General features: G+C 43.0%; 1 protein-coding gene across 1 annotated transcript in view; it reads right to left on the bottom strand.

The window, feature by feature from the left end:
* The window catches only part of LOC311225970 (general transcription factor IIF subunit 2-like), a gene marked incomplete at its 5' end in the record, with an annotated part of 267601 nt that extends 265324 nt beyond the window's left edge, over positions 1-2277 (bottom strand). Inside the window, 4 exons of the mRNA XM_084311356.1 lie at positions 1379-1397; positions 1527-1600; positions 2017-2057; positions 2274-2277. Coding sequence (XP_084167482.1) covers positions 1379-1397; positions 1527-1600; positions 2017-2057; positions 2274-2277 — 138 coding nt within the window. The remainder of the gene's footprint in view (positions 1-1378; positions 1398-1526; positions 1601-2016; positions 2058-2273) is intronic.
* Positions 2278-14547: the final 12270 nt, after the last annotated feature.

Consider the following 14547-nt stretch of genomic DNA (forward strand, 5'->3'; position numbering starts at 1 on the left):
AATGTATTTCAAGGCATAAACTATTCTGAGGGAGTAACAACAATGCATACATTTGGATCGATACATCATGTGAATAGCTGCAACCTTTTTGAGAATGCAACCTCACACACACACACACACACACACCCAATTTCAGCCTCCTAGGGCAGAACCTGTAGCCGCTAGACTAGAGAGTGGAGACATTTTTGTAGACCGACCGACCAACCGACCAACCTAAATGTGCCGGCAGCGGCAGTTACTTCATATATCAGCTACTGTGTAAACTAAAAACACATGTATCCCCACATAAAAGGTCCCTGTCTACAGTAACAGCAAACCTTGGTTCAACAGGAATCTTACAGGAACACTATGTGACAAGGAACAAGGAAGAGATATCCCAATAAAGCAGCTAAATATGAACTACAAAGAGCTATCAATAAAGTAAAAGCCCAATATGGGAACAATCTTGACAGCAGACTAAATGTCAACGACAGCCAAGGAGTCTGTCAAGGTCGACAGCAGACTACCAACTATAAGATGAAAGGCTCTGCTGCAGACAAGGATCCAGACGGGCTAAATCAGTTCTATTGCAGGTTTAACACACAAGAAAGGCCCCGGCAACCTTTTGTCATTGACCAGGAGCAGGTAAGGGCTGAGCTGTGGCCAAACTCTCGAGACACAGAATACGTCAGTACGTTTTATGTCTGATTATTACGTGTCCTCACAACAGGCATCATTTAGTTTTTTAACACATTACTGGGTACGATTCTGCCATTGTACTCCCAAGCCCCCTACAATGCCAATGTAGGCAGAATAACATACTGATCACTGGTAAGTTAGTAGTAAAAAAAAATAAGAGGTTACATTAAAGGTTTGATAACCCTTCACAATGCAATAGAGAGACACATTTTTTTACAAGGGCACCATGTGTTTAAGGTCTATTCTTGGATGCAACACTACCTGTAGATTGGAATAAAGAGGCTTGGGGCCTGTATTTATCAAGCACAAGTAGGAGTGCTGATGTGAGCGTAGTGAATAGTCAAGTGTAGATAGTCGCGTGAAACACGTGAACCGAGCAGTCTGATCCTGGGTCAGTACTCCTATTCTTAAAAATGTGATACTGTAAATACAAGCCTGGGACTTATCATTCATTTTAGATTTACAGTGACACCAAGTGGTCAAAAAGTCTCATAAATCACAGGAATGTGACAACACTAATATTGGACATTTTGTTTTGTTGAATAAAAGGCAGAATATTTCCCTTAAGACAAGGACATGGTGGATGGTAAAGGCCTTATCATTAAAATGTTAACCACCATTCAAAGTGCCCATTGGGAGTGTTTTTTGTCCAAAACGAAGGCCATCTGTTCTAAATGAGCCACCAAAGAAACAGACTCACCTCTGTTTTGCCTTGTTTCCTGTGAGAAAATTACAAGACATGAAACACATTCATCATTTGTCTGTTATCGAAGTGACAATTATACAATCAGATGTGTGTCTATTAACTTGGGGGCATTAACAGTTAAGTGTTTGAGAGATATACCTACTTTCCAATATTAAGTTTCCCAACGTCTCCCTTTCCCGTAGCTTTGGTCCATTGCTGAGACAAATACTTGGGAACCTGATGGAGGTAAGGTCAAAATAAATATACTGTTCAGGAAATATAAATATAATATAATAGTCAGGAAAGAGGAAATGTACTATGGTTTATTAGCCATCTCTGGGTGTAACCTCTCTCTCTCTCCCACGAACACGCACGCACATGCTCACAACTTAACTCCGGCCAGTTGATAGTGTTATTATGGCTCTATGTCGGAGTGTATGGACAAACCTTTACTAGCCATACACCTGTATCTTTTTGGACAGCAGTGAGATCGACCTCCGCTTTATCGGACATAATGTGATTTAACGTTACACAATGTTGTTAGAATTAACTATGAAAGGCCGCTGCTAGACAACGATGCAACGTTCTTCTCACACGTGAAGCGCAGGTCAGGCCACGACGATTGAACGCTTTCTAACCTCAATTTCACTCACTTTCTGATAACAGGAAATTGAATCATCTGGCGCATAGCCAGCTGTGTATGTTAGGGCTGAATCAATGGGTCGATTCAAAAGAGCAAGCTCCACCCGTCCAAACGACACAATGTCCAATACAGTTAAATCAATCAGAGATTATTCGGCGCACACTGCCACCCAGTGGTACATTTGTAAAAGTTCAAAAGCCTACAGTAGTCCAACTCCCAAAAATCCTCTTTGATTACGAAATGGCTATTTCAAAGGCTCAACAATACCCATGCTAACAAGCTAAAGCCATTGATAACGATTTTATTTTTTTTATCCCAAATAGCATAGTATAACAACAACTCATGTTGTTCATCTAGCCAAGCCAAAATTGGCTCACCGCCACCAGGTGAAGCTGTTCTACAATCACAAACCCTGGTAAATGTACCTAGATGAAGTCTGAATTCTTGACTGTATATCAACAGCACCATTACATACCTCACGAATGTAGCATGTCATTGATATTGAGAAGAAGGAATAATTTCAACAATCAATAAAGACTTTTAATTAGAAAATCAGCTAACATAAAAAAAAAATACTTTTAGTTATTGAAATATAATATATTGAAACATGGAGCCTTCTCCCCTGTTCTGGTCTGTCAAACACTACAGTTTCCTGTGCTACAAATGTATCCCTCAACAGCATGACCGGGAACGGCAGGAAGAATCCTGTTTTGATCTGGTCAGATATGTCTTTGACACAAAAGACTTCTTTGAGAGGCCAGCGGGTCTGTCTGTCCAGCCAGCTCTCCACCTATCACCACATTCACATATGATACACATAAGCTCAGGGAACACCCTGCCCACATCGAGGCAGGCCTCCCAAAGAGCCCCTGTGCTATGCTTATCAGCCTCATTGGTATGTGTTGAAATTCCTGGTACATGATCCTGCTATGACACAAGGACATAGCTGTGGAGGAGTCTGGAGTCTCTGGGGATTGTCTAAGTACGAAATAATCTGAATGTGTGTGTGTGTGTGTGTGTGTGTGTGTGTGTGTGTGTGTGTGTGTGTGTGTGTGTGTGTGTGTGTGTGTGTGTGTGTGTGTGTGTGTGTGTGTGTGTGTGTGTGTGTGTGTGTGTGTGTGTGTGTGTGTGTGTGTGTGTGTGTGTGTGTGTGTGTGTGTGTGTGTGTGTGTGTGTGTGTGTGTGTGTGTGTGTGTGTGTGTGTGTGTGTGTGTGTGTGTGTGTGTGTGTGTGTGTGTGTGTGTGTGTGTGTGTGTGTGTGTGTGTGTGTGTGTGTGTGTGTGTGTGTGTGTGTGTGTGTGTGTGTGTGTGTGTGTGTGTGTGTGTGTGTGTGTGTGTGTGTGTGTGTGTGTGTGTGTGTGTGTGTGTGTGTGTGTGTGTGTGTGTGTGTGTGTGTGTGTGTGTGTGTGTGTGTGTGTGTGTGTGTGTGTGTGTGTGTGTGTGTGTGTGTGTGTGTGTGTGTGTGTGTGTGTGTGTGTGTGTGTGTGTGTGTGTGTGTGTGTGTGTGTGTGTGTGTGTGTGTGTGTGTGTGTGTGTGTGTGTGTGTGTGTGTGTGTGTGTGTGTGTGTGTGTGTGTGTGTGTGTGTGTGTGTGTGTGTGTGTGTGTGTGTGTGTGTGTGTGTGTGTGTGTGTGTTGTTTGTTTGTTTGTTTGTTTGTTTGTTTGTTTGTTTGTTTGTTTGTTTGTTTGTTTGTTTGTTTTTCTATCCTGCTGGGGACCATGACCTGACATATCACTCACGCCGTGGGGACCCATTTTTCCGAGCACGAGCATTGCAATCAATAGAAAACAGCTTGCTGATATGCCTGGTGCTATTTTTTTTGAGAAAAAAAAAAGGTCCCCTGGAAGTAAATTTTCAAGACTTTGTGTGTGCCCTTGTGGTTACACACGGTATTGCGGTGTGTGAGTTTGCTTGGCGGGGTCCGGTTCCTGAATCTGTGTGTGTGTGTGCCCTTGTGGTTACACACGGTATTGCATGTGTGCGCTCTTGTGGTTACACACGGTATTGCAGTGTGTGTGTGTGTAAGTGTGTAACATTTGGTCATTTGTGCACATAGTACCACTATAAAAACAATAGTCCTCATTTCATTGGACTGTAAATTGAATTACTGTATTCAAAGGATTGAAAATGTTATTAACAGATTGCACATTACACACTGGTGCTGTAGAGACATCACATTACACACTGTGTAGTGCTGTAGACATTGATTGATTGATTGATTGATTGATTGATTGATTGATTGATTTATTGTACATTTTATTAACAGATTGCAGAATGGGTACAATACAGTACGGCTCAATACACACAATTGTTAAGGGGGTGCAGACCAGAGAAAGACTTTCGTCTTGTTTACATCAGGGTCCCCCATTTTCAATTCATCATAACATACATTACATACATGACATACAGATAGACAGTACTGTTACATCCAGACATTTATGACATACCAGATCTACAAATATACAGTACTGTTTAAGAGTACAATGTCTGTCATATATTGTAGACCCTGGCGTTGGAACCTCTGATTAATAGACAGTTTCTAAGAAGAGAGTACTGTTACATTATATACATTTGAGAGTATATACATTTGAGGGGGAAGAAACTGTACATTGGAGGAGGTTGGGTAGGTGGGGTGGGGGGGGGGTGAGTAGGTGGGGTGGAAGGCGGGGACTCTGTCTGTAAATAAACAGTACTGTATATTTGTATATCTTGTATGTCATAAATGTTATGATTTGACTGCCTCTTTGAACTGCTCAGGCAAGCGATACCGGAGTCTCAGAGATACTCAGAAGGAGCTTCTATCCCCAGGCCATCAGGATGCTCAACGACAATAACACTATGTAACAAACCATCAAATACACTCACAGCACACACATCCACACGTACACACTCACTTTAAATAAACAACTCACTGTAGCACCCACTTTAGACACTTTAACACACTTTATATTTATTGGTAAAGAGATTTGCACTACAACTGATACGTTATTGCACCTTACCCTAAGTTGTACCTCATCCCACTTCTGCATTGTACTGTATATTATATTGTAACTCAGTAACCTTTTCTCTACTCTGCATTGTATATTGTATATATCATGCATATTGAACACTTTTGTTTACACTTTCTATTTTATACTTATTTTATACTTATCTATTTTTATCTAGCACACTCTCAGGAGCAAAACAGAAAGAAGCATTTCATATAAAAGTATTCTGTATTTTTGTATGACAACTAATAAAGAAACTTGATTAATTGAAAATGGGGGACCCTGATGTAAACAAGTCTTTCTCTGGTTTGCATCCCCTTAACAATTGTGTGTATTGAGCTGTACTGTATTGTACCCATTCTGCAATCTGTTAAATAAAATGTTCAATCAATCAATCAATCAAACCATACAAGCTAGCTGTCTAGTTAGCTTGCATTAGCTCACTCTAATTAGCTCGCTAGCTAGATTGCTAGTTAGTATGATAAGCCAAAAGCTTATCATAAAAAAACACATATTGACAGAATCATTGGTCCAAGTCATAACTGGTAGCTAGCTAATGCGATCTAGCTTGCTAGCATGAGCTATCTTACTAACTAACTATTGGGGATTGGAACACGGATATGCAACAAAAAAATGCACCCGTCTTCAAATCCTTCAATAGGTTTTGTGATCTGCACGGCCTCAGCCAACTAATCACCCAACCCACAAGGATATGTGAATCAACTCAGACTACCATTGACCTCATACTGACCTCTGACAAGTCCAAGATCTCCAGTAAAGGGGTTATAGCATGCGGGTTAAGTGATCATTACATGATATTCTGTACCCGCAAAAAGCTAAAACTAAAGGCTGGCTGTCACAAAACAGTCACATCTAGAGACCTCAAAACCTACTCTAGCGAGGCCTTTAACCTTGAACTGGAGAGTCTGGACTGGTCAGATGAACTCAATGGTACACTGGTTGAAGAAACTTGGCTTGGCTTCAAAACCAAATTTTCATCAATACTAAACAAAATGGCCCCCCTAAGAACCACCAGGGTAAAAAATCGCGCTGAGCCATGGATGCACACTGAAATACTGACCGCTATGAAAGCCAGAGACAAAAAATGCTCTGAGTTTCGTAAAAGTCAGTCAAAGCTTACCAAAAGCACGAGCAGTGAACTCCAAGACCACGTGACTGAACTCAAACTAGAAAGAAACAGACTAAGAAATGACGTAAACTCCATGATCAAAACTGCTAAAAAAAATTTCATCAATGACAAAACCGAGGAAAACAAAAATAAACCACGTGAACTTTGGAAATTACTCAACAATCAACTAGGCTGCAGTAAAAAACTCAACCAGGTTCTCAAACATAAACATAAAGACGGACAACACGCTCATCACAGACAAGCTGGATGTAGCCAATTACTTAAACACTTTCTTCACAAACATAGCCACAACACTGGTAAACAAACTACCCTCCCACTCAGGGCAGTATGGGGTAGAACACATAGTAGCATACTACATGAACCTAGGCGTCCACAAAGACGACTTCAAACTGGAAATAGTAACTACAGATGAGGTACTCAAAAAACTGAGCGCCCTCCAACCAAACAAGGCCACTGGCCATGACAACATCCCCTCCAAATTCCTCAGAGACTCAGCAGCAGCCATCACCCCAGTCATCACACACATAATAAACCTCTCCATAAAACAGGGACACGTCCCCAAGGACTTCAAAATTGCGAGAGTAACACCCCTGCACAAAAAGGGCAGCAAATTAGACCCGGGTAACTACCGCCCTGTTTCTATCCTTACATCCATCTCGAAAGTCATGGAAAAAATAGTATACGAACAGATCGAAAAGTACCTCGCGGAAAAAAATCTAATCTACGAATTCCAATCTGGCTTCAGAACATCCCACTCCACTGACACATGCCTTCTCTACTTGAACGACCACATCAAACAAGAGGTGGACGCGGGCAAATACTGCGGCATGGTCATGCTGGACCTACAAAAGGCCTTCGACACTGTCAATCACACCATTCTGATTGACAAGCTAAAAGCAATTGGTTTTGATAGTTTATCAGTGAGCTGGATACAATCCTACCTGGAGGGGAGGGAACAGATGGTGGAAGTAAACGGTACCCTATCCCCCCCCCCTCACAGTGAGCTGTGGTGTTCCACAAGGAAGCATACTAGGACCGCTACTATTCCTAATTTATGCAAATGACATGTCGTCAGCTTGTGACTGCAACTTGTTCCTGTTTGCGGACGACTCAGCCCTGCTGGTCTCTGACAAGAACAAGTTACAGGTTGAAAAAGCCCTCAGCTCGGAACTAGGCAAAATCTGCATATGGCTCGCCGACAACAAACTATCATTACACATGGGCAAAACAGAGTCCATTCTCTTCGGTTCAAATAACAAACTCAGCAAGACCGACGGCTTCTCGGTTACAGTGGGTGACAATATTATCACAAGGAAAGATGAAATTACCTACCTGGGTTCCATCCTAGAGGCTAATCTTTCCTGTGACAAAATGGCATCCAATGTAATAAAAAAAGTCAACCAACGAACGCGATTCTTGTACCGGATCTCCTCTCTGGTAAACAAGAATACCCTGAAGACTCTAGCAGGAGCACTCATTCAAGGGTACTACGACTATGCTTGCACCTCATGGTACCAAAGCACCTCAAAGGCACTAAAAAACAAATTACAAACATCTCAAAACAAGCTAGTCAGACTACTACTTGACCTGACTCCTAGAACCCACCTCACCCCTGCCCACTTTGACAACCTAGGATGGCTTAGAGTAGACGACAGAGTACAGCAACTTGCAATGGGCCTGGTCTACAAGATACACTACGCGACCAAGGTACCCATGTACATGTCAAAATACTTCCCAAAGGTCAGTGAATACCACGATCACAACACCAGAGGGAGCTCCACAAATCATGTAAAACCCAGATTCGGCTCAAACAAGGGACTAAACACGTTTCGCAATTATGCCACATCAATGTGGAATGCCCTGCCTAAAGCTGTAAAGGAATGTGAATCACTACCCACCTTCAAAAACACTCTCAAAAAACACCTACGTGAGACTGCAATTCGAAACTGGCCCCTACAAATGTCCTAACCTAGTTGTACAGTAAATGACCAAGTAAGGCTTTGTCAATATTCCAATGTACAGTGTAAAATGTGTGTGTGTCCCCTACCCAACCCCCCCCCCCCCCACCTCCAATGTACAGCCCTCACCCAACCCCACCCCACCAACCTCCTCCAATGTACAGTTTCTACGCCAAATGTATATACACTCCTTTTCTGGACACTTTTGTATCACAAACAGTACTGTATTTGCAAATCTGATATGTCATAAATGTATAGATGTAGCAGTACTGTCTATCTGTATGTCATGTATGTCATATATGTTATGATGAATTGAAAATGGGGGACCCTGATGTAAACAAGACGAAAGTCTTTCTCTAGTCTGCATCCCCTTAACAATTGTATGTATTGAGATGTACTGTACTGTACCCATTCTGCAATCTGTTAATAAACTTTTCAATCAATCAATCAATCAAACTACATAGTTAGCACAAGCTAGCTTGCTAACTAGCTAGCGCAAGCTAGCTTGCTAAACAGGAAGCTGACTTGCTAACTAGCTAGCACGAGCTAGCTTGCTAAATGGGTACAATACAGTACGGCTCAATACACACAATTGTTAAGGGGATGCAGACCAGAGAAAGACTTTCGTCTTGTTTACATCAGGGTCCCCCATTTTCAATTCATCATAACATACATTACATACATGACATACAGATAGACAGTACTGTTACATCCAGACATTTATGACATACCAGATCTACAAATATACAGTACAGTACTGTTTAAGAGTACAATGCCTGTCATATATTGTAGACCCTGGCGTTGGAAACTCTGATTAATAGACAGTTTCTAAGAAGAGAGTACTGTTACATTATATACATTTGAGAGTATATACATTTGAGGGGGAATAAACTGTACATTGGAGGAGGTTGGGTAGGTGGGGTGGGGGGGGGGTGAGTAGGTGGGGTGGGAGACGGGGACTCTGTCTGTAAATAAACAGTACTGTATATTTGTATATCTTGTATGTCATAAATGTTATGATTTGACTGCCTCTTTGAACTGCTCAGGCAAGCGATACCGGAGTCTCAGGGAAAGCACAGAGATACTCAGAAGGAGCTTCTATCCCCAGGCCATCAGGATCGATGCTCAACGACAATAACACTATGTAACAAACCATCAAATACACTCACAGCACACACATCCACACATACACACTCACTTTAAATAAACAACTCACTGTAGCACCCACTTTAGACACTTTAACACACTTTATATTTATTGGTAAAGAGATTTGCACTACAACTGATACGTCATTGCACCTTACCCTAAGTTGTACCTCGTCCCACTTCTGCATTGTACTGTATATTGTATTGTAACTCAGTAACTTTTTCTCTACTCTGCATTGTATATTGTATATATCATGCATATTGAACACTTTTGTTTACACTTTCTATTTTATACTTATCTATTTTTATCTAGCACACTCAGGAGCAAAACAGAAAGAAGCATTTCATATAAAAGTATTCTGTATTTTTGTATGACAACTAATAAAGAAACTTGATTAATTGAAAATGGGGGACCCTGATGTAAACAAGTCTTTCTCTGGTTTGCATCCCCTTAACAATTGTGTGTATTGAGCCGTACTGTATTGTACCCATTCTGCAATCTGTTAAATACAATGTTCAATCAATCAATCAAACCATACAAGCTAGCTGTCTAGTTAGCTTGCATTAGCTCACTCTAATTAGCTCGCTAGCTAGATTGCTAGTTAGTATGATAAGCCAAAAGCTTATCATAAAAAAACACATATATTGACAGAATCATTGGTCCAAGTCATAACTGGTAGCTAGCTAATGCGATCTAGCTTGCTAGCATGAGCTATCTTACTAACTACATAGTTAGCACAAGCTAGCTTGCTAACTAGCTAGCGCAAGCTAGCTTGCTAAACAGGAAGCTGACTTGCTAACTAGCTAGCGCGAGCTAGCTTGCTAAATGGGTACAATACAGTACGGCTCAATACACACAATTGTTAAGGGGATGCAGACCAGAGAAAGACTTTCGTCTTGTTTACATCAGGGTCCCCCATTTTCAATTCATCATAACATACATTACATACATGACATACAGATAGACAGTACGGTTACATCCAGACATTTATGACATACCAGATCTACAAATATACAGTACAGTACTGTTTAAGAGTACAATGTCTGTCATATATTGTAGACCCTGGCGTTGGAAACTCTGATTAATAGACAGTTTCTAAGAAGAGAGTACTGTTACATTATATACATTTGAGAGTATATACATTTGAGGGGGAAGAAACTGTACATTGGAGGAGGTTGGGTAGGTGGGGTGGGGGGGGGGGGGGGGGGTGAGTAGGTGGGGTGGGAGACGGGGACTCTGTCTGTAAATAAACAGTACTGTATATTTGTATATCTTGTATGTCATAAATGTTATGATTTGACTGCCTCTTTGAACTGTCACTCTCCTCTCTCGAATATCATGCAGTATCTGTCTCTAATCCTTTCAATCTCACCATTGTTACACTCTACCGCCCTCCAGGTACACTCGATCACTTCACAGATGAGCTGGACATGCTTCTTAGCTCCTTACCGGAAGATGGTACCCCTCTCCTTCTATTGGGCGACTTCAACCTGCCTGACTCATCTCAGTCAGTCATAGTAGTCTCCCTCCTACAATCGTTTGACCTGACTCCCACTGCCATGCCTCCCACCCACAAAGCAGGCAACTCCTTGGATCTCATATTTTCCCGTAACTCCAGCATCATTAACACCACGGTAACTCCCCTACATGTATCTGACCATTCCTTCATATCCTTCTCACTAACTCTCATGCTTAACCGAAAGGTCTTCACCCCAACTCAAACAGTCTCACTCAGACGCAACCTGCCCTCCCTATCCCCCTCCACCCTCTCCTCTGACATACTATCCGCTCTACCTTTGAGTGACACCTTCTCTGCTCTCTCCACAGAGATGGCAACCTCCACCCTCCTTTCAGCCCTTGCAACCTCCTTCAACAAGCTCTGTCCCCTCGTTGAGAAACCTGCCCGCCGTTCCCCACCCAGTCCATGGCTGACAGATCCAGTGAGAGAACAAAGACAGGTCCTGAGAGCAGCTGAAAGGAAGTATAGAAAGTCACGCCTCACTGGTGACATCGACACATATCACAACCTCTTGTTAACATTCTCCAAAACCATCACTAATGCCAAAGCTTCTTTCTTCCACCATAGGATCGAGGCCTCTGCCAAGAATCTTCGCAAACTGCATGCTACCATGTCCTCCCTCCTCACTCCCCCCCCACCCCCCCCTCCCTCATCTTTCTCTGCCGAAGACTTTGCGATCTTCTTTGAGGAAAAAGTGGAGAACATCCGCAGCTCCTTCTCCCAACCCCCACCCATTCCAAATGCTGAATCGAGAACCTCATCCTTCACTCTGTCATCTTTCTCTCCCATTACAGAAGCAGAGACCCTGACACTGGTAACGTCGAACCGTCCGACTACTTGCCAGCTGGACCAGCTACCCTCCCCACTCCTCCAGACCATAGCACCAGACATCCTCCCATTCCTAACTGCAACCATCAACTCCTCACTCAACTCGGGGGTGGTCCCCACCTCCCTAAAACAAGCCAGAGTCACGCCGCTCATAAAAAAACCAACCCTGAACCCTACCGTCATAGGCAACTACCGTCCTGTCTCTCTTCTCTCCTTCCTTTCTAAAACACTTGAACGTGCTGTATCCAACCAACTTACTGCTTATCTCTTACAGAATGACCTCCTAGACCCTAATCAGTCAGGCTTCAGGACTGGTCACTCCACAGAGACAGCCCTCATTGCGGTCACAGAGGCACTTCACTTAGCAAAAGCGAAAGGCCTCTCCTCTGTCCTGATTCTCCTAGATCTATCTGCAGCCTTCGACACAGTCAACCACCAGATCCTCCTTGCGGCCCTCGCAGGAATGGGAGTGGCTGGCTCTGCGCTGACATGGCTGTCATCATACCTCAATGACCGCTCCTACCAAGTGTCATGGAGAGGGACCCTGTCGGCCACCCGCCCCCTGCGGACGGGTGTCCCCCAGGGCTCGGTTTTAGGACCCCTTCTCTTCTCCCTCTACACTAAATCACTGGGTAACATTATCACGTCTCATGGCTTCTCCTACCATTGTTATGCCGACGATACTCAACTCTTCCTCTCCTTCCCTCCCTCAGATATCCACGTCTCTGAGCGGATCTCGGCCTGTCTGTCCGACATCTCAGCCTGGATGATGTCCAACCACCTCAAACTGAACCTAAGCAAAACAGAATTGCTCCACCTGCCGGCCAAATCCTCCCCCCTAACCGACCTTTCAATCACAGTCGAGAATGCAGCTGTGACTGCGTCCCCGACCGCCAAGAACCTTGGTGTTGTCCTCGACGACCAGTTGAACTTCTCTGCTCACATCGCAGCGACGACCAGAACCTGCCGATTCCTCCTGAGCAACGTCAGAAGGATCCGCCCCTTCCTGACAAAAGAAGCCACCCAACTCCTCGTCCAATCAACAGTCATCTCCCGCCTCGACTACTGCAATGCACTGCTCGCTGGCCTCCCGGCCACTGCCACTAAGCCTCTTCAACTCATTCAGAACGCAGCGGCCCGCCTGATCTCAAACCTACCGAAGTCGGCCCATGTCACCCCACTTCTTAGGGACCTGCACTGGCTCCCCATTGCTGCACGAATCCGCTTCAAGGCCCTTGACCTAGCATACCGTGCGGCAAAGGGAACCGCTCCCGCCTACCTCCGGTCAATTGTCTCTAACTACACACCCTCAAGACCCCTACGCTCTGCATCTTCTGGCCGCCTCAGACCTACTCCTATCCAAGCTCCGGGAGGGTCATCAAAGAGAAGTCGCCTATTCTCAGTCCTTGCCCCACAATGGTGGAATGAACTACCCACCCCAGTTAGGACAGCCGAATCACGTCCAATCTTTCGCCGTCGACTAAAGACGCACTTCTTCAACCATTATCTGAATTAAAAAAATAAAAATAAAAATCTAACCCTAACTAACCGTACTGTCATGCACTTGTCCTAATAAACTAACCTACACTGTAGCACTCAACACTTTGATGAACATTGTTGCTCAGCTGATAGAGTTGTGCCCTTCCTGATGGCTTGTCGTACAGAACTTGTAAGTCGCTTTGGATAAAAGCGTCAGCTAAATGACTAAATCTAAATCTAAATCTAACTGCTCAGGCAAGCGATACCGGAGTCTCAGGGAAAGCACAGAGATACTCAGAAGGAGCTTCTATCCCCAGGCCATCAGGATGCTCAACGACAATAACACTATGTAACAAACCATCAAATACACTCACAGCACACACATCCACACGTACACACTCACTTTAAATAAACAACTCACTGTAGCACCCACTTTAGACACTTTAACACACTTTATATTTATTGGTAAAGAGATTTGCACTACAACTGATACGTTATTGCACCTTACCCTAAGTTGTACCTCATCCCACTTATGCATTGTACTGTATATTATATTGTAACTCAGTAACCTTTTCTCTACTCTGCATTGTATATTGTATATATCATGCATATTGAACACTTTTGTTTACACTTTCTATTTTATACTTATTTTATACTTATCTATTTTTATCTAGCACACTCTCAGGAGCAAAACAGAAAGAAGCATTTCATATAAAAGTATTCTGTATTTTTGTATGACAACTAATAAAGAAACTTGATTAATTGAAAATGGGGGACCCTGATGTAAACAAGTCTTTCTCTGGTTTGCATCCCCTTAACAATTGTGTGTATTGAGCCGTACTGTATTGTACCCATTCTGCAATCTGTTAAATAAAATGTTCAATCAATCAATCAAACCATACAAGCTAGCTGTCTATAGTTAGCTTGCATTAGCTCACTCTAATTAGCTCGCTAGCTAGATTGCTAGTTAGTATGATAAGCCAAAAGCTTATCATAAAAAAACACATATATTGACAGAATCATTGGTCCAAGTCATAACTGGTAGCTAGCTAATGCGATCTAGCTTGCTAGCATGAGCTATCTTACTAACTACATAGTTAGCACAAGCTAGCTTGCTAACTAGCTAGCGCAAGCTAGCTTGCTAAACAGGAAGCTGACTTGCTAACTAGCTAGCGCGAGCTAGCTTGCTAAATGGGTACAATACAGTACGGCTCAATACACACAATTGTTAAGGGGATGCAGACCAGAGAAAGACTTTCGTCTTGTTTACATCAGGGTCCCCCATTTTCAATTCATCATAACATACATTACATACATGACATACAGATAGACAGTACTGTTACATCCAGACATTTATGACATACCAGATCTACAAATATACAGTACAGTACTGTTTAAGAGTACAATGCCTGTCATATATTGTAGACCCTGGCGTTGGAAACTCTGATTAATAGACCGTTTCTAAGAAGAGAGT

This window comes from Notolepis coatsorum (genome assembly GCF_963971535.1).
Source record: "Notolepis coatsorum genome assembly, chromosome: 3".
In the NCBI taxonomy this organism is placed as follows: domain Eukaryota; kingdom Metazoa; phylum Chordata; class Actinopteri; order Aulopiformes; family Paralepididae; genus Notolepis; species Notolepis coatsorum.